Below are 27,167 nucleotides of genomic sequence, written 5' to 3' on the forward strand. Positions count from 1 at the left end.
ATGTCTCGCGACTGTCCGACAGCTGCAACACATGCGGGGATTGTCTAACAACAGGAAATCCTTGCATGTGTTGCGGTTCTAAACATGCAGTTGCGGCGACTTGAGCCTATTTTTCGAGCCCGCCGAAAATACTCAATTAAGACATGAGCGTGCTCGGATAACACCTTATCCGAGCACGCTCGCTCATCACTAGTCATTTCTTCTTCTCTCTGCGTTCGCTGCAATCATAGCATATTTAGGACTGTGACACCCACCCAGACTGGAAAGTCTTTGGCCACACTTAAAATTTTCACCCGATAGCTGCTAATCCAAGAAGGATCTTTGTAGGAAAGCACAGAGCTAGATTTATCATTTGCCACCATCTGGCATTATGAAAATTGCATCGCCAAGGCTGAGCGACCATCATCCAACATGGACTAAAATATGTATGGTGGTGGCGGCATAAAGATCGCTCACCAGGTGATCATGGGTGTTTAATCATCAACCTCATCCTGGATCTTGGGTATAACACAGCCTATGAGTTTTCTTCAAATATTTTTTTTAAAAGATGATTTTATTGTTTCAATTATTTCTCACGCATGTATACTTGAAATTTAGTATCAGCCTGTAGTTTTCCCAATACATGGATTTCCTTGACTAACCATTATCAGAACATATGAAACCAATATTATCGTGATTGCTATTTTTGCAATATCGCTTCAAATGTAAATTTAATAAGTACTAATTAGATACGAGTGGATCAATTCGCAGGAAATCTGGTCTAGCCTCACGTCGCACAGATGACGAGGCGCCAGCACTGCTGCATTGGGGTTGCCGAAAGTTAGATTCTTGGGCCTCCTGTCTAACGGCCAGGTACCACTGATCTCAACACTGGACCGGTCTCGCGATTTAATCGGCTCATCTCTAGTGTTAATAGAATATACCTAAATTGAACACCAAAGGCAACCTAAAGTATACCCAAATGGGATAATAGAGGACAAGGGGTCAAGCACAGAAATACAATTATGGATCATATACAAAAAAAATAGTGCAAGCGAGACCATGAATGAGGATAAAATGCAAAAGTTTACGGAATAATAATTATTAAAATAAGTTATAAAAAAATTGACCAGCTGAAGCAATGCAGCAGAACACAACACAGAAGATAAGCTTGGGATACTGTAAATTGCAATGCAACCTCCAAAAATTGCATAAAGTACAAAGGACAATAAGAGAGAGTAAACAGCTTAAACGTGCCAATATATGAGACAATACATAGTAAATAGCACCAGAAAGCCGGAGGGGAAGGTGTAAATCCTAGTCCATATATGTACTGAGCATAAAAATAAGGTAAAGTGCAAAGAGCAGAAGGAGGTAGATAAAGTTTTTAGAGAAATAATTACCCAAGCATAAGTGTGTGACTGGGTCCCCTACACGCGTTTCGACGCTGTGCCTTGTTAATAGAATGTAACTTATATACAAAATGTCATAGAAAACGACAACATTACCTCTTCACAATCCAGAAGATGCTTAATAACAGGTAGACGATTGTGACTAGTACATAGGCTAGTGGAAGACGGTACTTGAAATTGTAAACGGTGACTGAGTCTATGGTGTAGAATCCATAGAACAGATAAGTAACTTCAAGAAAACCCTGAAAGAGAAGCACATTTTCAGAATGATATCAACACTAATATCTAAAGGTTCATTCTAGAGAGGTTTTCCACTACTTTGCTATTGCTGACTTATGCTTAGAGTAGGTCATCAATATCAGTTTGGTGGATGTCCAACACTCCGCAGTCCCACCGATCAGCTTTTTTAGTGGCCAGATGTATGCAGTTCAGGAAGGAACACCAGAGCTCAATTCATACTGTGTAGTTGTCGCTACCAGTTACTGCAGATCAGCAACTAATATTTTAGGAGCTGATCACCTTACTGAGCAGCGACCACTGAACAGTGTGATGGAACGGCGATGTTCCGATCCACACATTGTTTACATCTGGCCTCGGCCGTCTCTGCAAGGAGCTGAATTGCCAGTGTGTTGTGTGTCCGACCCTCACCAATCTGATATTGATGACCTAGCCATTCACAGTAATGTGGTGGAAAACACTATTAAAAGAGTTATGTCCATAGTCACGACCCCCAAATGTGGACTTACAAAAACAGCTGCGCTATAGGTTTTATTTAACTCCCCTACAAATGAATGGGAGTTATGCACTCCGCATACTACAATGAGCTCTGCCGTTTCCACAACTCAGCAGTTATGTACAGCTCATTTTGCTATGCAGTTTCCTCACTTTCAATTTATTTCTAAGAGAGCTATATAAACAACATAGCGCAGCTGCACTTGGCGATTTTTCATAAGCCCACCTCTTCCCGCTGGGACCTAGAAGCAGCGATTTCTGTCTCAGCCATAAATGCAAACTGTCTCTTTAGAGAGGAAAAGGACTTGAACTCTAGCGCCACCTATTGAAAGTATCAATCCTACAAGTCAATATCGACCCCTTAATGAGCCTTGCCATATGACTTAGGATAAAAGCACAAACCAGAATCTAAATTTGCGGACACGTGTTTCGGGTTATTGCCTCCTCGTCGGTGCAAAGAATGAGATCTCATTTGGCTAGGTGAGAGGCGATGACTGGGATCTAAGGGGTAACGATTCTCCTTGTGGAAAGTGACACGCCAGTATGAGGGGACTTAAACATCTTGCGTAAAGGGTCGATATTGACGGTTAAGATTGCTACTTCCAATATGTGGCACTAGAGCTCAAATCCTCATCCTCTCTGCACAAGCGTTTAAGTCTCCTCATACGGTCACGCTCTACAGGGAGAAACCTTACCCCTTAGATCTCTCTCAGCCATGACATTCAATCCACACGTCCTTCCAGTTGGTACTCTTAAGACAGCCATGTCAACGGATGACGACACACTTGCATATAGTAATACAAAGACCGAGACTCACGTCTGATGAAATTATTTTCCAAGATTTCATCCATTAAATCAGATCATAAACGACGCGTTTTGGCTGTTCTATAGTCTTTCTATAACTATAGCCATGAAAATCCGAGATGGGAATAACCCTGTAAACTATCATCTATAAAGACTCACTTATTGCGGCAGTGTCACTTTCACCTTTTTCTTAAGAACTATATCATCAATGGTAGGGAGATCATTCATGTAACATAACGTGATGGCTGAACTAAAGACAAGCTCAAAGATTTAACATTAGTCCACTGGATAAGTGATAGATATTAAGCTGGTGAAGGCACAACCACTCGGACCCCAACGATTCCCCCCAGCTATTCAAATACTAAAACAAGTCTGCAGACTGACGCTATAGTTATAGCAGGGCTGGAAACAACCAAGTGCTGTGAAGCAATGATACGTCAGGGCTTTCCAAGGGGTGGCATGGAACAAGTTGCCAGGCTATAACTCATGGGGGCAAACACACCTGACATTAGAACCTGCCGTTCAGATGTATAGCTAACATCAGGTTCACCATGTCAGAAAGTGGTTCCCCAAGAATGGAGTTTATCACTAGAAAAGGTTACACATGCCTAATCACTGGGATCCCCACTGATCTCTAGGAGGGGGGTCCCGAGCTCCTGCATCTCCGGACTGAATGGCATGGTTCGGCATGTGCACTGCTGCTCCTTTTATCATCTATAGGACTGACGGAGAAAGCCACTTGGATGGAGAACTGGGGCTCGAGACCCTCATTTTCGTGATCAGTGGGGGTCTAAGGCATGAGACGTTTATCAATATCATTGCTGTAACACCTCTGTACGTAGTAGGTACTGGAAAGCTTCTGAGCTTCTTGTACTACAGTTTCACGGACATCTCCATTTCTTATTGAATCAAAACGGAAAAAAGAGAAAGGAGGTCTTCCAATAACCAAGGCGGCCGGACACCTACCGTTCCAGACAGCAGATCCACAATATTAGTGTAGAAATATTTTAGTACTCGGCTAGGTGGGGAGTAGTTTGAACATTCAGTCTCTGAAAACGGGAAAATAAATATTAGGCAAAATTCCATATCCGTAAAAAGCAGAGCAAACAATTGGGGCAATCTCTGTAACTGAGTGTTTACTTCTTTAAATCACCGTCCAGAAGATCGTGATCAGGTATATAAGGCACACAGAATATTCAGGATCAGGATTATGTACCTAGGGGCCTGCAGCATGGTATTAGAAAACATACCATATACTTACATTGGGCACGACTCATTAAAGCTGTTACACCACAATTTTGGCGTAAAAGCTTTGAAAAGTCTCAAAATGTTGGGGCATTTCCAAGTTATGCGACTTTTGACATTTCCACACCAGCGGGATGCCACAGCTCATTTAATTCATGGCAGGTTGTAGCATTTCCTACTCCAGAAAATCTCACTCCAATCCCCAACTGGAGTAAGGCCTGTTTCACACTTCCGTTTTTGACCATCAGTCAAAACCCGCCGTTTTTGCAAAAAAACGGATCCGCCATTTTTTTTGGCGGATCCGTTTTTTTCCCCATTGACTTGCATTACCGGCGGATCTTGACGGATGGCCATCCGTTGGATCCGTTTTTTTGCGGATCCGTCAATTTTTTTGCGTCCGCCGAGATGCCTGGATGGACCATGTAACGTTTTTTGTAGTGAAGGATCCGCATTTTTATTCAGCGCATGCCCGGAGGAATGAAGTCAGGAGGAAATTTGAAATCATTTCTGGCGGCCAGAGAAGAGGAAACAAAAATCTCTCTCTCTCTCTAAAACTGAAGTGTGAAACAGGCCTAAGATTTGTGGCGAGGAGCACGGATGAGCACACCACTAGTCAGACGCTCCTGACTTATGAAAAGGCGTGAATTAGGAGCATCTGACTCCAGTACGTCCACGCATCATGACCAGCGTGAACGACGCCGGTGTTGATGAATCAAACCTAATGTGTCTATACTTTGGATTAGATTGAGTCATAATACCATGGTTCTGATTTGTTCTAATGATAGAACTTCATGAGCGCACCGTTCCACCGCCTTCAGGCTCCCTGCTTGATGGGGAGCGATGTGCTCCTGCATGATGAACCACCAACATCATCACATCACTGGTTTGAATTGTGCCTTTTCCCACGCTGCACGTAGGAGGCAGCTTTGCCTGGGCAGCATCGAAGGAACCCAGGGGGACTGAAGCTGGCCAGATCCAGTGATCAGCAAGCTCCATATCAAAGAGCTTGTAAGTGCTTTATTCCTTATTTAGGGGCACGTCCACTTCTGATTGCGACGGTGGCTGGTGACCTAGGAACTGAGCAACGCACAAAACTAAACATCCCTCAGTTTGAGGACGGAGAGGATTTTTAGTAAGTAGTAACTTGTAAAGTTGCTTGTTTCTACAATTTATAATGAAGACACAACCTCCTATATAACAAAAAGAAAACATGTTCCTTACCAACACTGGAGGACACTATTTGGGTGCTGTTGAAAACTTCCATTTTAGAAATGATAAGTGGCAGGGTGGTAAAACAGAACATCAAAAGGAAAATGACAAAATTCAGCAGCACCACAAATCTCAGAAACGAGAAGTAAGATCCAATGCCGGTACCAAATTTCCCTAAAAGTAACGATAAACGATGGTTAGAAGGGATAAAACTTCTTTACATAGATTTTATCAAGCTAGATTAGAGCATGTGAGCGCGTTACAGATACAATATCTTTTAAGGCTACATTAAAATCACTATCCAAAAACTAAAACTTATCACAAAGCTGATGAGGGGATAGCGGTCATAGTCCAAATACCAGGTCAATATTCTATATAGATTATTTCTGCTGCATGTGGATGGGAATTAAACACCATATTCACTTGCACTGGATGCTGACCATCAGCCGATTTGATGTGAATTCGGCACAGAATCCGGACCGAAATCCATATCAATACCTGAGCGAGTGAACTTAGCATGAAACATAAGTATATAACATAGGTACTCTAAGTAGAATAAGTTGAATTTGGGGGCAGGGGAAGGAAATAAGACTGCTGGGACCACACTGATTGATAGAACAGGGGTCTCATATTTGCACTGACGCTGTATACGGTGTATGGGCTCAGGTATAAAAGTCAATGATTGCTAAGCCGCTGTAGAGTGATGTAACAGAATGAACCATTCCTACGGTCAATTTAGTACAAGCAAATCCCTTTATTTTCTAATCATGGACTAGCCCTTTAAAGCCGAGCTGTCAGCCGAGGACCATGCCGCCAGCACCTTGGCAAAGGAAGAGAGGATGGGCACACAGCTTTATGGTGTATGATGCAGTTCTAGTCTTGCATTTCACCCGCTTACTCTCCGGTTGCCCGGCTATGAACCGTCACCGACTGAGGGGTAGGAGTCTCAACTTGCGAAAGTCATTCTTTACAAATAGCCGGTGTGTTGTTACCAGAGGAAATAGTCCAAGGTCCGCTCACATGATTGATCGAGTCGCCTCTTACACTTACCCTCAATATCGTGAATATTGGACCGCCAGAGCCACAGTTGCTTTAGAAAGGCTAAAGAATCATAGTGGAATTTTTTGCTAAAGTTTCTAGTGTTGTCTTTCCAAAGAGTCCAGCCTCTGGTTTGCTGGGAATACATCACTTGTTCATCCCTGAAAAAAAAAAAAAATGAACACAAATAAAGAGAAATTTTCATAAGATAGTAATTACTATTTTCCTATAAAACAAGCTGCAAAAATCATATTAACGTCATTGCCTGACCTGCAAGCGGAAAACGCCATCTGGTCCCGTCATTAGAAGAGCGGTTCCCATGTTGCAACGTCAAGGCGCATTACTAGGATCTGATCAGTACACCGCAGCGCTGCCGATCACCCGCTCCAGCGCTCCATGTAAGTGAATGAGACTGTTGTAGCCCCCAGCACAGTAGGTGGTGGGGGGACGCAGATGGGCAAGGAAAAGCTGCCAAGAGACCACAGCACTGTACCGGGATTGTGGCACCTTCAATTTGGAGATCCTGCCATTCCTAGAGATAGACTATGGCCGGGGTCAGACTTGCGATAAACTCGCACGAGTCTCGAATCTCAATACCCGGCACTGCCGCCGGCAACCGGGAGCGGAGCGTGCGGCTCCATAGAAAGACATGCGGCCGCACACTTCGGTCCCGAGTGCCGGCGGCAGTGCCGGGTATTGACATGCGAGACTCGTGCGCAAGTCTGACCCCGGCCTAATGGTGGGAAAGAACGCCCCTTAACTCCTTCATCACATGGCAATTTTTCACTTTGTACCTTTGTTTTTTTTTCTCTCCATTCTTCCAAAAGCCATAGCCCTTTCTACTTTTCTTTCGACATGGCCGTATAAGAGCTTGCATTTCTTTTTTTTGGAGGGACAGGTTGTAGTTTGGAATTTAAACGTTTGTCTTATAATATACGGGAAAAAAAAGCGGCAATCATTGTGTAATAACAATGACATGGCTACATGAGTCTTCAGGACGATACCAAAATTAAATACCGGTAGCTTATTTTTTTTAGGTTTTAGTGGTTAAAAAATAAATATACAAATACGGTTATGCGCACATGTTGCGCTTTTTATGCATATTTTCAGCTGTGTTTTACACCACCAGTAAAGTCTATGAGATTTCAGAACTCTCACGCACACAGCTTGTTTTTTTTGTCCTCAGCATTATGAACAAAACCTTGTTTTTTGCAAAATACAGCATGTCACTTCTTTCAGTGTTTTTCACCCACTGAAAGCAATGGGTGGAGCAAAAAACGCTGCAAAAATGCAGGTATCAGTTTTTGCTGCGCTTTTGGAGCCAAAACATAGAATCAGAATTTATTTTTATGCACTAAACTTTTATCAGCATGCACAAGAGACAAATGCAGAATGACAAACACACTGCAAAAACTAAGCCGAACTTTCTTTTTTGAAGCAAGTTGCTTTCTGCAGGAGAAAAAAAAACGCATAAAAAATGCAAATTGTGAACACAGCCTATACTTCAGTTCGGGTTGCCATATTCAAAGACTTCTTCCGTTGATGGAACCGGGTGAGAGCTCATTGTTTTGAGTGGAGAGCTTTCATTTTTAATGGTACCATATACTGGTAAGTCTATTGGTCCCAGAATAAGCCCTAGTATGGTTTTCCAGGATTAATGGAATATGCTTGAAATATAAACCCTACTCCAAAAATAAGCCCTAATTATAGTCAGGGTTGGCGTTAGGTGGTGGTGGGGGAGGCGTAACTGGGCAACTTCTAAGGGCCCCCAGCATTTCTAGCATGATGTCATCAACGGTCCTTTAACTGTGGGAGTCTAGAGGAATCGAAGACGAGACAGGCTGGTATGCATCTTGTGTGCAGTGTGTGTGTGTGTATATAAGTATGGATATATGGGTATATGTGGATGTGTGTGTACGTGTATGTATGTGTGCGCGCGCATGTATATATATATATATATATATATATATATATATATATATATATATATACACATACAACATACATACATATCTTCTATATACCGTATATAAAAATGAGTGTGTGTGTGTATCAAGCCCCGTCCACTCCACATAGCCACACTCACTCCACACGCAAAGCCCCGTATAAGCACTGGACTATGAGATGGAGGATAATCATTATCATTTGTTATAACTAACCACAGTTAGTTACTATGCCCGAGCAATGCCGGGCTCTTCAGCTAGTATATATATATGTGTGTGTGTGTGATATATACACACACACACATATATAGCAAAAAACAGGGAAACAGCACATGAAGTAAAAAAGGTGAACTGAAATGCCCAATGGCGTGGCAACGTTTCGGATGTGAAATCCTTTTTCACATTTCACATCAGAAACGTTGCCACGCCACTGGACATTACAGTTCACCTTTTTACTTCATGTGCTGTTTCCCTGTTTTTGCTACTTATCCTGCTATGCCAATTGAACACTGGTTGGGGAAGCGTGTACTTCAATAAGGTATTGCTTTGGTGCTGTTCCAGTTTTTTTTGCTTATATATATATATATATATATATATATATATATATATATATATATATATAGTGGTGTAGTAACCACTGTGTCCGCTAGGGGACGCTGTGTGGAGGTCCCAGGGGAAAGGATGAATGGCAGAGTATTGAGTGGCCGTTGTGTATCTCAAAGTGGGTGGCTTTGAGATGGAGACTTAGGTATGCGTATTGATCAGCAATGCTATTGCTGAGGTGTTGTTTCAAAGTGTAAGGGAGAAGTCTCCAGGTAACTAGAGAGTTGGGTGGATCTGGTTACCTACAAACCCACCCAGGGGTGGGTCTGAAAACACCTGTAGTAAAAGGCTATGTGAGTGTGTGAAGGACCTATGATGAGGTCATAGTCATGTGACCCTGTGGGCGTGGCTATAGACCATATAATGTGGCCAGGGTAGGTCACATGTGGTGAATGCTTGGACCCGGTTGGTCCAGTCTGGAAGGTCCTGCTGAGATGGGGCTTCCTGCCTGACAGCACGTGTGGACGCTGTGAGTAGTGGTGATGTGTGCCTGAGAGTTCCCTGGAGGGAATGAATGTCGGCTGCATGATAAAGGAACCATGAGGAGCCCTGACGTGGGTGAGATAATTGTGAGGCTAAGAGAGCCTGCGTACTGGACATTGATAACCAGAGTGAAGCATTATAATGGACGCTATGCAGTTGTTATGAAGCTATGCTGCTTCTATGGGTTTATGCTACTGAATAAACCGCATGGACTATGTTTGGTTTATGAAAACCTGGTGCCGGATGTGTTTTATTCGCTGCCTAGCGAGGATCCCCTAACTTAGATGACAGCGCTACCTCACTATATATATATATATATATATATATATATACACAGTGCCTACAAGTAGTATTCAACCCCTTGCAGATTTAGCAGGTTTGATAAGATGCAAATAAGTTAGAGCCTTCAAACTTCACACAAGAGCAGGATTTATTAACAGATGCATAAATCTTACAAACCAAAAAGTTATGTTGCTCAGTTAAATGTTAAAAAATTTTAAACATAAAAGTGTGGGTCAATTATTATTCAACCCCTAGGTTTAATATTTTGTGGAATAACCCTTGTTTGCAATTACAGCTAATAATCGTCTTTTATAAGACCTGATCAGGCCGGCACAGGTCTCTGGAGTTATCTTGGCCCACTCCTCCATGCAGATCTTCTCCAAGTTATCTAGGTTCTTTGGGTGTCTCATGTGGACTTTAATCTTGAGCTCCTTCCACAAGTTTTTAATTGGGTTAAGGTCAGGAGACTGACTAGGCCACTCCAACACCTTGATTTTTTGCCTCTTGAACCAGGCCTTGGTTTTCTTGGCTGTGTGCTTTGGGTCGTTGTCTTGTTGGAAGATGAAATGACGACCCATCTTAAGATCCTTGATGGAGGAGCGGAGGTTCTTGGCCAAAATCTCCAGGTAGGCCGTGCTATCCATCTTCCCATGGATGCGGACCAGATGGCCAGGCCCCTTGGCTGAGAAACAGCCCCACAGCATGATGCTGCCACCACCATGCTTGACTGTAGGGATGGTATTCTTGGGGTCGTATGCAGTGCCATCCAGTCTCCAAACGTCACGTGTGTGGTTGGCACCAAAGATCTCGATCTTGGTCTCATCAGACCAGAGAACCTTGAACCAGTCTGTCTCAGAGTCCTCCAAGTGATCATGAGCAAACTGTAGACGAGCCTTGACATGACGCTTTGAATGTAAAGGTACCTTACGGGCTCGTCTGAAACGGAGACCATTGCGGTGGAGTACGTTACTTATGGTATTGACTGAAACCAATGTCCCCACTGCCATGAGATCTTTCCGGAGCTCCTTCCTTGTTGTCCTTGGGTTAGCCTTGACTAGAGTTGAGCGATACCGTCCGATACTTCAAAGTATCGTATCGGATGGTATCGGCCGATCTTTAAAAAAAGTATCGGTATCGCCGATTCCGATACCGGAAGTCCCATTCAAGTCTATGGGACTTCCGGTATCGGAATAAGAAAAACCCTTTCCTGCCCTTGTACAGCCTCTCTGGGGTCTGTACGGGCCTTTCGGGGGGCTGTGCCGGCCTGCCAGGGGGTCTGTGCAGGCTCCGGTGGTCTGTGCCGGCCTGCCGGTGGTCTGTGCAGGCTCCGGGGGGCTGTGCCGGCCTGCCGGGGGGCTGTGCCGGCCTGCCGGGGGGCTGTGCCGGCTCCGGGGGGCTGTGCCGGCCTGCCGGGGGGCTGTGCCGGCCTGCCGGGGGGCTGTGCAGGCTCCGGGGGTCTGTGCAGGCATCGTCCGATGGGACTACAAGTCCCATCTGGCGATGCCTGCTACCATGACAGTGATTGACACATTAGCCAATGATGGGACAGTAGTAGTCCCATCATCCGGCTAATGTGTTAAATGTAAAAAAAAAAAAATAAAAAAAAATTACATGCTACATACATACAACATGCATACTACATACATGCTACATTCATACTACATACTACATACATGCTACATTCATACTACATGCAACATACATACTACATATATACTACATGCATGCTACATACATACTGCATGCTACATACATACTACATATATACTACATACATACTACATGCATCATACATAACACATATATACTACATGCATGCTACATATATACTACATGCTACATACTACATATATACTACATGCATGCTACATACTACATGCTACATACATACTACATATATACTACATGCATGCTACATACATACTGCATGCTACATGCATGCTACATACATACTACATACATACTACATGCTACATACATACTACATATATACTACATACATACTACATGCATGCTACATACATGCTACATACATACCACATACATAACACATATATACTACATGCATGCTACATACATACTACATGCATGCTACATATATACTACATGCATGCTACATACATACTACATGCTACATACATACTACATATATACTACATGCATGCTACATACATACTACATGCTACATACATACTACATATATACTACATGCATGCTACATACATACTACATATATACTACATGCATGCTACATGCATGCTACATACATACCACATATATACTACATACATACAATACATTCATACAATACATACATAGACATACAGTACATATAACATAGAGTAACATACTTACCAATACTTGTCACATTGTTCCCCGAAGCCATTGTCTTTCCGGAATAAATATTAACATAACAAACCACAAAAATACTCACCCACGATCCGAAGCAGTCCACGAGTGTGTCCCACGACGATCTTGGGTAGAGAACTGCAGCATCAGCTGTTGCTGCCGTTCTCTACTGGCTGCAGGAATCCAATGACGGAAGGTAGGTATCCTTCCGCACTGTATTCCTCCGCCACTTAAAAAAAAAAAAAGTCCCTAGTCTCACTTTATGCCATTGCTGTGTGGGAAATTCCCACGCAGCAATGGCATAAAGTGAGACTAGGGACTTTTTTTTTTTTAAGTGGCGGAGGAATACAGTGCGGAAGGATACCTACCTTCCGTCATTGGATTCCTGCAGCCCGTAGAGAACGGCAGCATCATCTGATGCTGCAGTTCTCTACCCAAGATCGTCGTGGGACACACTCGTGGACTGCTTCGGATCGTGGGTGAGTATTTTTGTGGTTTGTTATGTTAATATTTATTCCGGAAAGACAATGGCTTCGGGGAACAATGTGACAAGTATTGGTAAGTATGTTACTCTATGTTATATGTACTGTATGTCTATGTATGTATTGTATGTATGTAGTATATATGTGGTATGTATGTAGTATGTATGTAGCATGCATGTAGTATATATGTAGTATGTATGTAGCATGCATGTAGTATATATGTAGCATGTATGTAGTATGTATGTGGTATGTATGTAGCATGTAGTATGTATGTAGCATGCATGTAGTATGTATGTGGTATGTATGTAGCATGTAGTATGTATGTAGCATGCATGTAGTATGTATGTAGTATGTATGTAGTATGTATGTAGCATGCAGTATGTATGTAGCATGTATGTAGTATGTATGTAGTATATATGTAGTATGCATGTAGTATGTATGTAGCATGTAGTATGTATGTAGCATGCATGTAGTATGTATGTAGCATGCATGTAGTATGTATGTAGTATGTATGTAGTATGTATGTAGCATGCATGTAGTATGTATGTAGCATGTAGTATGTATGTAGCATGCATGTAGTATGTATGTAGTATATATGTAGTATGTAAGTAGTATTTTTTTTTTTTTTTTTTTTTAACATTTAACACATTAGCCGGATGATGGGACTACTACTGTCCCATCATTGGCTAATGTGTCAATCACTGTCATGGTAGCAGGCATCGCCCGATGGGACTTGTAGTCCCATCGGACGATGCTTGCACAGACCCCCGGACATCAGCACAGCCCCCCGGCAGGCCGGTACAGACCCCCACAGGGTGCACAGCCCCCCGGCAGGCCGGCACAGCCCCCCGGCAGGCCGGCAGAGACCCCGGGCAGTCCACACAGCCCCCGGCAGGCCGGCACAGCCCCCCGGCAGGCCGGCAGAGACCCCCGGAAGGCCCGAAATGACGGCGCATCATGATGCGCACACACCGCGCATCATGATGACGTCAGGCCGTCAATCAACTGAACTTCCGATTCCGATGCCGAATTCCGATATTGAAAAAATATCGGAAGTCGGTATCGGAATTCCGATACAGCAAGTATCGGCCGATACCCGATACTTGCGGTATCGGAATGCTCAACACTAGCCTTGACTCTTCGGACAAGCCTGGCCTCGGCACGGGAGGAAACTTTCAAAGGCTGTCCAGGCCGTGGAAGGCTAACAGTAGTTCCATAAGCCTTCCACTTCCGGATGATGCTCCCAACAGTGGAGACAGGTAGGCCCAACTCCTTGGAAAGGGTTTTGTACCCCTTGCCAGCCTTGTGACCCTCCACGATCTTGTCTCTGTTGGCCTTGGAATGCTCCTTTGTGTTTCCCATATTGACCATGTATGAGTGCTGTTCACAAGTTTGGGGAGGGTCTTAAATAGTCAGAAAAGGCTGGAAAAAGAGATAATTAATCCAAACATGTGAAGCTCATTGTTCTTTGTGCCTGAAATACTTCTTAATACTTTAGGGAACCAAACAGAATTCTGGTGGTTTGAGGGGTTGAATAATAAATGACCCTCTGAATAAACTTTTCACAATTTAAAAAAAAATTAAACAAAGAAAAACATTCTTTTTTGCTGCAGTGCATTTCACACTTCCAGGCTGATCTACAGTCCAAATGTCACAATGCCAAGTTAATTCCGAATGTGTAAACCTGCTAAATCTGCAGGGGGTTGAATACTACTTGTAGGCACTGTATATATATATATATATTCTATATATACACACATACATATATATACACATACACCATATATACTCGTGTATAAGCCAAGATTTTCAGCCCATTTTTTTTAGGCTGAAAGTGCCCCTCTCGGCTTATACACGAGTCATTGTCCCAGGGGGTCGGCGGGGAGGGGGAGAGGCAGGAGTCGGCGGCTGTCACATCATACTCTCCCCCTCCTGGCGTGGTCTCTGCACTTCCCTGCTTCTCCAATGGTCTCCGGCAACAGCAGCTTCTTCCTGTATTCAGCGGTCACGTGGTACCGCTCATTAAAGTAATATGCAAGCGACTCCACTCCCATAGGCGTGGAGCGCATATTCATTAACTTAATGAGCGGTACCACGTGACCGCTGAATACAGGAAGAAGCAGCTGGCGCTGGAGACTGAAGCAGGGAAGTGCAGAGACCGCGCCAGGAGGGGGCGAGTATGACGGGGAGGACAGGGGGAGGACGCCGAGCCATACATACAGCAGGGGGGAAGATGGAGGAGCCATGCATACAACAAGGGGAGGGAGGAGGAGCCATGCATACAACAGGGGAAGGACGGAGGAGCCATGCATAAAAAAGGGGAGGACGGAGGAGCAATGCATACAACAGGAGGAGGACGGAGAAGCCATCCATACAAAAGGGGGAGCCACACATACCAGGACAGGGATGAGGGGACAATGCATACCCAGCTTATACTAGAGTCAATAAGCTTACCCAGTTTTCCGTGGCAAAATTAGGTGCCTCGACTTATACTCGGGTCAGCTTATACTCGAGTATATACGGTATATATATATTATATATATATACACACACACACACTACATATACACACACACACACATACACGTGTATGTGTGTGAAGTACTTTTGTAGATATGTGTGGATGTGATAAACTTTCATTCAAATCTGATCATGTTATTTTTTTTACTCAAGAATAAATGTGTATTGTTGTTCATGGAGAAAAAATGAGACATCCCCTGAAATTAAGACCTAACCCAGCTTTCAGAGCAAAAATAATGTAAGACCTTTTTCCCATTTTCAGGAAAACCCGATATATCTCTATCTATCTAGATTCACACACACAAAGAAAAGATCTGCAAACTTTGCTGCAGTCATGACTCCATTGTTCTCTGTGTCATAAAGACACACTGTAGTACACAGAGCTTTCATTTCTGGCTCGGCTACAAATCAGAAAACAATGGAATACAAGGGCATTTTGGAATAATAGACGTCTGTTCTAATGAAAATGAGCCACTTACATATCATGTAGCATAAGATCTACTCGCATTGAAAGCCATTGCTTATTAATTCACACTGTGGTGACAACCACTAAATAATCTAACTTGGAAGGATCAGTCAGCATCAATGTAAAGTTCATGGCCATTGGAATCCCATCCATCGGCAACTACCTGCATAATGAATTCACTAAATTCACCTATGCAGCAACACAGGGTAGCGGTAGTGTTATCAACTGCAGAACTCCACAGCGCCATCAACTGTATAGTGGCTGCGGATGGGTACTGCAGATCCATGCATATTTCAATGAAGTACCCCGCTGCAGCCACTATACAAGTTTTTTTCCCCACTTCTTCAGTAGAACAATAGGAAATTTATTTTTCCATTGATATACACTTAGGAGGGCTAATTTTTTGTGGGACAAGTTGCATTTTTAAGCGACACCATTCATTTGACCATATAAAGTACTGAGAAACTAAAAAAAAAATCAAAGCATACTAAAATGAGGAATAAACCCAGATTTTTGGGGGGCTTCATTTTTTTACTATGTAAAACTGAACTGATATTTAACAGAGACATTAATTATACTAAACTTATCCAATATACAGTGGGTACTGAAAGTATTCAGACCCCTTTAAATTTTTCACTCTTTGTTTCATTGCAGCCAATTGGTAAATTCAAAAAAGTTCATTTTTTTTCTCATTAATGTACACTCTGCACCCCATCTTGACTGAAAACCCCCCAGAAATGTAGACATTTGTTAAAAAATAAAAAACTAAATATCACATGGTCATAAGTATGTTTAATTTAACTGATAGGATTTGATTTGTAAAGGCACACACCTGTCTATATAAGACCTCACAGCTCACAGTGCATGTCAGACCAAATGAGAATCATGAGGTCAAAGGAACTGGCCAAGGAGCTCAGAGACAGAATTGTGGCAAGGCACAGATCTGGCCAAGGTTACAAAAGAGTTTATGCAGTGCTCAAGGGTCCTAAGAGCACATTGGCCTCCATAATGCTTAAATGGAAGAAGTTTGGGACCACCAGAAGTCTTCCTAGACTTGGCCGTCAGGCCAGTCTGAGCAATCATGGGAGAAGAGCCTTGGTGAGAGAGGTAAAGAAGAACCCCAAGATCACTGTGGCTGAGCTCCACAGATGCAGTAGGGAGATGGGAGAAAGTTCCACAAAGTCAACTATCACTGCAGCCCTCCACCACTCGGGCCTTTATGGCAGAGTTGCCCGATGGAAGCCTCTCCACAGTGCTAGACATATGAAAGCCCGCATAGAGTTTGCTAAAAAGCACATGAAAGACTCCCAGACTATGAGAAATAAGATTCTCTGGTCTGATGAGACGAAGATAGAATGTTTTGGTGATAATTCTAAGCAGTATGTGTGGAGAAAACCAGGCACTGCTCATCACCTGCCCAATACAATCCCAACAGTGAAACATAGTGGTGGCACATTATGCTATGGAGGTGTTTTTCAGCTGCAGGGACAGGACGACTGGTTGCAGTTGAAGAAAACATGAATGCGGCCAAGTACAGAGATATCCTGGATGAAAACCTCTTCCAGAGTGCTCTGGACCTCAGACTTGGCCGAAGGTTCACCTTCCAACAAGACAATGACCCTAAGCACACAGCCAAAGAACAACTCTGTAACCATTCTTGACTGACCCAGCCAGAGCCCTGACCTAAACCCAATTGAGCATCTCTGGAGAGACCTGAAAATGGCTGTCCACCAACGTTCACCATCCAACCCGATGGAACTGAAGATGATCTGCAAGGAAGAATGGCAGAGGATCCCCAAATCCAGGTGTGAAAATCTTTTTCCATCATTCCCAAGAAGACTCATGGCTGTACTAGCGCAAAAGGTGCTTCTACTCAATACTGAGCAAAGGGTCTGAATACTTATGACCATGTGATATTTCAACTTTTCTTCTTTGAAAAAATTTCTACATTTCAGTTTTTTTTCAGTCAAGATGGCGTGCAGAGTGTACATTAATGAGAAAAAAAATGAACTTTTTTGAATATACCAAATGGCTGCAATGAAACAAAGAGTGAAAAATTTAAAGGGGTCTGAATACTTTCCGTACCAATTGTACAAGCAGCAGCTATAACCCCCACACACACTTTTCATTTTATAAATGCAACCAAAACCTTAATCCCGAGATATTGGAAAGGCGACAGAACACCGTATATTAGGGAATGGATTAACGAAACACGTGCAATTGATTGAATGTGCAAAAGATTTTTTTTTTTTTTAAATGGGAAATTAAAATATATTTTTGATATCTGCATGACTGCCCTTTCCCTCAAGACAAAATGTGATAGTAACATCTCATCAGGAACACCACTTTATTTTGACCACAAGCAATGACAATATGGCCAATGCGACTTAATCTTTCCTTTTAATTTAGTTACTGCTTAAGTGCTTACAGATAAATGTTGAGGAAAACGTTAAATGTTATACGTACGTTGCTCTTAGGCTATGTGCACACGTTGCGGATTCTGCTGCGTTTCCGCAGCGTTTTTGGCCCTGCGGAAATGCAGCAGTTCCGCAGACCAAGTACAGTACCATGTAAGCCTATGGCATTTCAAATCCGCTGTGCTCACGCTGCGTTTTTTTCCGCGCATTTTTGCTGCGGTTTACATGTCAATTGTTTGTGCGGATTCCGCAGCGGTTTCACACCTTTAACATAGTAGAGGTGTGAAACCGCAGGGCAAAACCGCAGGTCACTTTACCTGCGGTTTTACCTGCGGATCCGCGCGGAAAAACCCGCAGGTGAATCCGCAGCGTGTTCACATAGCCTTAGTTTTTATATAATAAAGAAAAAAAAATACAAAAAAAAAATGACCTGACGAGTCTCCATGTCAGTTTGATTACACTGATATTACTTTTCACCATTTAATTGGCTTAAAAAATTAATAATTTTGCAAAAAAAAAAAATAAATAAAATAAATAGTTAGTGTTGCCATTTTTCTAAAACCCGCACTTTTCTGTCTATGTAAGTCGATCAGGGCTTGTATTTTGAGTGCCAAGCTTTAGTTTTCGATGGTACCATTTTGCAGTACATATGAGCTGTTAATCATTTATATATTTATGGGAGGCAAAGCGACCAAATTCATCAATTTTGGCTTTTTGATTTTTATTTATTCCTTTACAATGCTTACCCTGTGGGTGAAACCATTTTATATGTTGATAGATCAAACGTTTAGGAACGTGGCAATGCCAAATATGTTTTTTGTCATCATTTCTTTATTTTTAAAGGGAATCTGTCACCCCTTTTTTCAACTATGAGCTGCTGGCACTGACATCAGGGGCTCATCTACAGCATTCTGTAATGCTGTAGATGAGCCCCCACTGTAACCTGAAAGATAAGAAAAACTAGTTAGATTATACTCACCGGGGGGGGGCGGTCCGGTCCGACGGGTGTCGCGGTCCGGTGCCTCCCATCTTCACACAATGCCGTCCTCTTCTTCCTTCCCATCGCGGCTCCTGAGCAGGCGCACTGCTCTGCCCTGTTGAGGGTAGAGCAGAGTCCTGAGGTGCGAAGGTGGCGGGATCGTATGAAGATGGGAGGCGTCGGACGGCGACACCCATCGGACCAGACCGCCCCCCCCAGGGGGTATAATATAACTCTTTTTTCTTCTCTTTCAGGTTACATTGGGGGCTTATCTACAGCATTACAGAATGCTGTAGATAAGCCCCTGAAGTCAGTGCCGGCAGCTCATATTCGAAAAAGGGGTGACAGATTCCCTTTAACTGGGGAAAAGAAAAGCAGAGTGTTTTTTTTTTAATCTTTAGACAATGTTCACATGTTGAATATTTGGCAAGTGTTTTACTTGAGTATTTCCAAGCGAAAACCAGGAGTGGGAGAAAAATGCAGAAGTGGTGACGTGTTTCTATTAATGGATTCCTCTAAATGTTCCTCTCCTGGTTTTGGCTTACAGATACTGATGTAAAATACTGAACGTGTGAACGAGGACTAAATAATTTTTAAAACTTTTTGTTTTTAAACTTCTTCATAGGGGAGCACAATTAATCATTTTCCTGGAAATACAGCCATGCATGTAGCCATAAGCATCAGCAATAATAACCTCAATCTTCTTTTTTCCTGCATGCTGAGGGCAAACTCTCGTGGCGGAGTACTGAGCTCGGCCTCCGTAGCCTCTATATGACTTAGCCCCCGAGCCAGTGAAATTTTCGGCCGCGTGCTTCTCCTCGATTCCATCGTTCCATAATTGGATGGTTTTCTTCGCACCAGGGTCTGGTAACTTGGTAACTCGTGTAAGAATTGGTTAGGAGTGACCGCGCTTCCTTCCGGGAGAAAGACATCTGAAATACAAAAAGCTATACTTCATTGCTGAACTTACAGGTTATGTTACCAATTATCTCGCAGCAGTGACCTTTATATACTTTATGTATTGATCGTAGCCACTCTAGACGTCATTGCCCGACCCATGCAACATAACCAGCCTTAGCCAACACGTACACAATCTGCACATGGCTGTTTCAGGGTATTTGCCCCTCATCAGTAAAAAGCAAATTTTTTTACTAGACAAATAAAACACTCTTGATGCTGGGTCCTGGCTCTCGTTAATGGGGTTGTTTCAATATGGAGTTTCGCTCCTGACTTCCTACTTGATGGGGGTGGTGTGCTTCTGAAAAATCGACAGTGGCATGGTCGCACCGCTGGTCCGATCTGTGCCCTCTCCCAGAGAAAGATCTGCAGCATGGAAGAGGCGCAGAGGACCGAAGCTTCCCGGAACCAGCCAGATTCAGAGAGGTGTGAGCAAGCTGCACTCTCCATGCCTAGATAACCGTCTAAGCATGAACTGTAGGGTGGCCGCTAATCTAGGCATCAAGCTGTACATTATCAAATTAAAAACCTCTCGGTCTTTAAAAACGGAGAGGATTTTTAATAATAAGTACAGTTGTGGCCAAAAGTATTGACACCCCTGCAATTCTGTCAGATACTACTCAGTTTCTTCCTGAAATTGATTGCAAACACAAATTCTTTGTTATTATTATCTTCATTTAATTTGTCTTAAATGAAAAAACACAAAAAGAATTGTCCTAAAGCCAAATTGGATATAATTCCACACCAAACATAAAAAAGAGACAAAAGTATTGGCACTGTTCGAAAAATCATGTGATGCTTCTCTAATTTGTGTAATTAACAGCACCTGTAACTTACCTGTGGCACCTAACAGGTGTTGGCAATAACTAAATCACACTTGCAGCCAGTTGACATGGATTAAAGTTGACTCAACCTCTGTCCTGTGTCCTTGTGTGTACCACATTGAGCATGGAGAAAAGAAAGAAGACCAAAGAACTGTCTGAGGACTTGAGAAACCAAATTGTGAGGAAGCATGAGCAATCTCAAGGCTACAAGTTCATCTCCAAAGACCTGAATGTTCCTGTGTCTACCGTGCGCAGTGTCATCAAGAAGTCAAAAGCCCATGGCACTGTGGCTAACCTCCCTAGATGTGGACGGAAAAGAAAAATTGACAAGAGATTTCAACGCAAGATTGTGCGGATGTTGGATAAAGAACCTCGACTAACATCCAAACAAGTTCAAGCTGCCCTGCAGTCCGAGGGTACAACAGTGTCAACCCGTACTATCCGTCGGCATCTGAAGGAAAAGGGACTGTATGGTAGGAGACCCAGGAAGACCCCACTTCTTACCCCGAGACATAAAAAAGCCAGGCTGGAGTTTGCCAAAACTTACCTGAAAAAGCCTAAAACGTTTTGGAAGAATGTTCTCTGGTCAGATGAGACAAAAGTAGAGCTTTTTGGGCAAAGGCATCAACACAGAGTTTACAGGAGAAAAAAAGAGGCATTCAAAGAAAAGAACACGGTCCCTACAGTCAAACATGGCGGAGGTTCCCTGATGTTTTGGGGTTGCTTTGCTGCCTCTGGCACTGGACTGCTTGACCGTGTGCATGGCATTATGAAGTCAGAAGACTACCAACAAATTTTGCAGTATAATGTAGGGCCCAGTGTGAGAAAGCTGGGTCTCCCTCAGAGGTCATGGGTCTTCCAGTAGGACAATGACCCAAAACACACTTCAAAAAGCACTAGAAAATGGTTTGAGAGAAAGCACTGGAGACTGGTGGCCAGCAATGAGTCCAGACCTGAATCCCATAGAACACCTGTGGAGAGATCTAAAAATGGCAGTTTGGAGAAGGCACCCTTCAAATATCAGGGACCTGGAGCAGTTTGCCAAAGAAGAAAGGTCTAAAATTCCAGCAGAGCATTGTAAGAAACTCATTGATGGTTACCGGAAGCGGTTGGTCGCAGTTATTTTGGCTAAAGGTTGTGCAACCAAGTATTAGGCTGAGGGTGCCAATACTTTTGTCTGGCCCATTTTTGGAGTTTTGTGTGAAATGATCAATGTTTTGCTTTTTGCTTCATTCTCTTTTGTGTTTTTTCATTTAAGACACATTAATTGAAGATAATAATACCAAAGAATTTGTGTTTGCAATCATTTTCAGGAAGAAACTGAGTATTATGTGACAGAATTGCAGGGGTGTCAATACTTTTGGCCACAACTTTACAATCACTTTACAAATTGTACCCACTGATGAATTTGAGATAACCTTTTTAAGGAGACCAGCTGCGTATGAAGTCTAGGAGCGAGCCAGCTTGCATTTTTATTTCTCATGGGGCACTGTCAATAAGACTCCGTACATGGCCGATCTCTCTAATGAGAGAGGTCCTTCCCTCAACGATACTTTTAAGCAAGCTAAGCCAGCTGTACCTACTGTGGTAGACGGGCTCCCTTGGCTGCTTAACGAGGTAGTTAGAAAAATGCTTTTCATTTAAATCTTCAACTGGTTTATGCAAATAACACGCTTTGTAAACCAGTTCAACATAAAGTAGGTATATTTTGTCTTAATGGCATAAAGAAACAGCGCTCAATACGGTCCGTACAACTGTAGGGTCCGCCTGCTCAGAAAACAGAATACAGCTCTGGTTACCAAGAGCACAGCTCTGGAGGTAGGCTCATCTTCATCGCAACACAATGAATGAGTTCAGGACTAAACGTCTACCTCCTGGACCACACTCTAGGGTGGCGATATGGTGAACTGCCATCCCACCAAACTCTGCAGCTGCTCACAATAAACCAGGCCCTGTCATGGCCGATTAACCCCTCTCTGCACTTAGCATGCTGGACCAAACTTCCAGGTTCATATCACTGAAGCTAATAACCTCAATGAAACATATCACCCTACAAGTGCATCACCAGTGACCCTCTTACACCACATATGGAAACAGTGTACTGGATGGTCGTGGACTACACGGCAGAGGGACAACAAAACTGGTTCCAGACTTGATGTGTTCCAGCAAACGCTTGGCTCCGTGCAGTGTTCTTTAGGAGGAAATCTTATAAGATACTGTGGCTTTTTAAATACATAGAAGGGTACACACTTCTGTTATGTCCATATGCCCTGATAAGGCATAGAAAGAGGGTCAGAAATCCAGAGACGACCCCTTTAATTTTCATCATTCTGCACATTTTTGCATCTGTTGTAAGTAGCAATGTTAGTGACATCCTATTGAATCAGAAAGTAGTAACGTGGATGGAGACTTGCCGCAACTTGTCAGTGAGCCCTAGAGACAGTGACAGAGATCGGTAGTGAGCACTTTACTATGGCTCATTCTTGTTACACGCATACAGATCCAGTTACAGCACCAGGAGGCATATACCGCTACACAGACGCAGCAGAGATGAAACAGCACTTTTCCTGATAAGCACGGAGCAAGTTTTAGAACCTTTTTAACATGAATAATAATAATAAACTGGTGGAAAACAAATACAAGTGTGAACTACATACAACAATAAAAGTGAAGTATAAAACAACTTTTCTGATCTGGAAAATAAAAGAAAAAGACATGGGTCCAGTTACAGCTGTGGTAGTAAAGTGATACGTTGAGAAAACGATGACATTTTGTTGCCACTGCTTATTCATCATCCTGATCCACAATATAACTTTTGTATGAAGTCTTTTTCCCATTGGGAAACAATTCACTTTAATGTTAAAACAACAGAACGGAATTCTGACTTAAAGGGGCATTTCGCTGCTATGATATTGATGACTGATACTCAGGACAGGTCATCAATATCAGATCGGTGGAGGGTCTGACTCCTAGCTGTTCATGTCCCTGGCAGAATGTGATCAGTTATAGAGCTGATCGGTTCGGCCCTGTGTCCCGTGATGGCGGATAACGGGCCCTGCAGATCAGCTCCTATTCAAGTCCAGCTAAACTTGGCTGGGGTCTGTGGTCATAAATCAGCTGAAATAAAGCTCAGAAAAAGACAGACCTCACTAACCAATATTTTCAGGACACTTTTGACATGGAGACTGACTTTCACTTATATCATTGGCTATTGTTAGGGCAATAAATTTAGTGTAATTTTATTAACTCATTCATTCAATCTTAATTCCTTTACTCGTTATCACACTCCCTCATGTGCAGTTTGCAGCCTGACCAAGTGTCAGATATTTCTGTTATAGGAGTGTCTCTACCAGTAATACAGGTTGGATGTGAGCTGTGTGTGAATCCAGAGTCCTGCTGTCTTCACATGCTTTCTTGTAGAAGCATAGCTCTTAGGCTGGAGTCACACGAGTGTATAACATAGCCGACTGCTACTCTGAGATGTTTTATCGGATAGCACTCTATGGGGCAGCTCAGATCTGTGATTTTTTCTTATCATGCCGATGTGGCATGAGCAAACAATCTCAGCACGCTGTGATTGCATCTGATTGCATTCACCCATACAAGTCAATGTGTGCAACATCGGACTGCACTCTGATGTCATCCCAGTGCAGTCAGATTACCATACACGCCGGCAATGGAGGAGATGGAGAAATGACTTTCTCTGTCTACTCCGCACATGTGCAGCGATTCTCTCATGCGTGAGGACCGGAGCACGGAGCTGGGGCCGAGTGTCATTAGTATATCACATCTGATGCTATACGCTAATGTGACCCCGATCTTAGACTTATTACCACTTCTTGTGCTTTTCTTCTTCACTACAGCCTGTGGATCACTTTCTTTTTCGCATTATCGGTTTGATAATCTGGATTTTCTAATAAACTTTCCCTTGCCATTCCAGTGATGAGCTATTCATACACTTTTCATTTACACAGCAGCCTGAACAAATGGTAAAACAGGGATATGCCGCAGACTAGTGCAAAAATGCTGGGGAGAGAAGATGGCGCTAAAATAGGGTCATTATCCACACCGATGATACACGGTGGCCTCACTAAACCTTATATAAAGTATTTAGAGAAAAATTATTTATTGCATTACAGCTAAGAAATTTTGTAAAAGTACAGGACTTACTGCCTAAAACTTAGACCTCTATAATAACGGTTATAAAGGCTGGTGATAAGAGGTGAATGTTTGCTCTACCACATCACCTACCATCTGGACTGCCAACCCGTGGACCACAATTACTGGAGCGTCCAGTCCTCTAAGCTTTTATTGAGTTTATAATGTAATTGTGTGAAGATGGTTTGTGGATGTCATTCTGGGTTAATAGGACATTGGTTTTCAATAGTGCTCATACAGAGATAACAGTCAAGTACTGGTGAACAAAAATAAAAATAAAAACACCCTCTTGATTTGCCAAGTTGCACATGTTCAGAAGCAGCAGCACGGAGGACATTATACAGCTGTAGAGAGCAGTGTAGCTGTGAATCCAGCATTTAGGTGACTCAGTGTCATGATCCAGACCAGGGTTTTGAGTCCTGTCTTTCCATGTTCCCGGTCTGGTCATTTCAGGGGTTAACTTTTCTCAGCCTCAGTCTGGTCTCAGGTTTGCTATTTAGCTCTGCTGCATCCTGCAGATGGTGTCAGCTATAGTTCTGCCTTTGGCTTGTGTACCTGACTCTGGTATATCCTGATTTGTCCTGCTGTGATCCCTGACTTGCTCCGTGTCTGTCTATTCCCTTTGTCTGTCCTGACTCAGTGTTTCCCTTTAGTGTGCTGACTCCCTGGTTTTGACTTGGCTTGCATTCGGACCTGCTTCTGTCTTTGTCTTATCCGCGTCAGACCGTGGCTGACCCCCACTGGCTTGTTTCTGACCACGTGTACTTCTGTCAGTGGCGTAGCAACTGTTTGTGGCGCCCGGGGCAGTCGAAAAATTTGCCGCCCCTTTGGTCGTTGATAATTCGGAAGCATCCGAAGAGCCCACACTACACTCAAAGATCTAATTTTTAGTCTGCTACTAACTCTGCTATTATTTCTAAATTTCTAGACTTTCAACTTCTTGCAGTTCTCTATATATATGTATGTATTAGCTTGATGATGCTGGATGAAGACCTAATGGCTTTTTTTAATAATAATTTTTAATAATGTGACAGAAAAAAAAACAGAAAGTACAAATTATTTTGGCGGACAGGGGGCGGACACTGACAGCTTGGGGTCCCTGTGCAAGAAATGTGTCCGGGCCCCCCTCCTTTTATGGCGTCAAAGCTACGTGTGTGTGTATATATATATATATAGATAGATAGATTATTGATATTATATAGCCACACACACACATACAGGTATATATTACATAGTCTCCTTTATTATGTATATTGCTGTCCCATACACAGTGCCTTCTCTTGTTATGTACAGTTCCGTCCCTTACATATTGGATTATATAGAGCCCTGTTTTTTATTACATACCGTCCTGTCTTGTTGGCTGTATAATGCAATGATGGCTGATGGAGCATGGGAAAGCTTCCTTTCTAATGGAGGAGCTGATGGACTGGTCGTCTGGTCACCGGCTCCTCGATCAGCAGTCATTTTATATCTAACAAGAGAGGGGACCATGTAATAAAAGAGGGCGCTGTGAATAACAAAAATAACAAAAATACACTATGTAAGAGACAGCACTATACATAACAGCAGAGGAAGCTATATAATAAGGGACGGCACCATATATAACTAGAGAGGATGGTAGGTAATAAGGGGCGGTGTTATACATAATAAAAGAGGAAACTATGTAACTAAGGATGGTGTTATACAGAATTAGTGAGTACACTATATACTAAGGGACTGTGTTAGACATAATAAACGATAATGTCTTCCTCCACCTCCCCCTGTTCCTAAGGCCATTATAAGTCCCCCTTCCTCCCATCCCAATCCCCCACACCCCTCATTGTCCTCCTCCCCTCGCATCCCATTATTGTCCTCTCCCCCACCTCCATCATTTTCTTCTCCACCACTATCTTTGCTTTCTCCCCCACCACTCCCATCATTGCCCATTCCACCACCTCCATCATTTCCTCCTCCTCCACCACCCCCATTTATTGCCCTTTCCACCACCGCCATCATTGCATTCTCACCCACCACCCCATCATTGCCCTCTCGACCATCACCCCATCATTGTCTTCTCCCCATCACTGCCTTCTCCATCACCCCATCACTGTGCCTTCTCCCCATCACTCCCATCATTGCCTGCTCCATCACCCCATCACTCCCATCATTGTCTGCTCCATCACCCCATCATTGCCTGCTCCATCACCCCCATCATTGCCTGCTCCATCACCCCATCACTGCCTTCTCCATCACCCCATCACTGCCTGCTCCATCACCCCATCACTGTCTGCTCCATCACCCCATCA

The 27,167-nt window shown here is 43.1% G+C and overlaps 1 protein-coding gene across 1 annotated transcript in view; it reads right to left on the reverse strand.

Moving 5' to 3' along the window:
• TMC7 (transmembrane channel like 7) overlaps window positions 1–27,167 on the reverse strand; it is a 55,021-nt gene that overhangs the window by 14,982 nt on the left and 12,872 nt on the right. The window contains exons 2-6 of the mRNA XM_073542953.1: window positions 19,638–19,875; window positions 6,432–6,580; window positions 5,394–5,555; window positions 3,894–3,976; window positions 1,488–1,633 (exon numbers count right to left, since the gene is read on the reverse strand). Of these exons, the coding sequence (XP_073399054.1) occupies window positions 1,488–1,633; window positions 3,894–3,976; window positions 5,394–5,555; window positions 6,432–6,580; window positions 19,638–19,875 (778 nt within the window). The remainder of the gene's footprint in view (window positions 1–1,487; window positions 1,634–3,893; window positions 3,977–5,393; window positions 5,556–6,431; window positions 6,581–19,637; window positions 19,876–27,167) is intronic.

Source organism: Dendrobates tinctorius, unplaced genomic scaffold (assembly GCF_039654945.1).
Source record: "Dendrobates tinctorius isolate UK_male_01 unplaced genomic scaffold, ASM3965494v1 ptg000129l, whole genome shotgun sequence".
Lineage (NCBI taxonomy): Eukaryota > Metazoa > Chordata > Amphibia > Anura > Dendrobatidae > Dendrobates > Dendrobates tinctorius.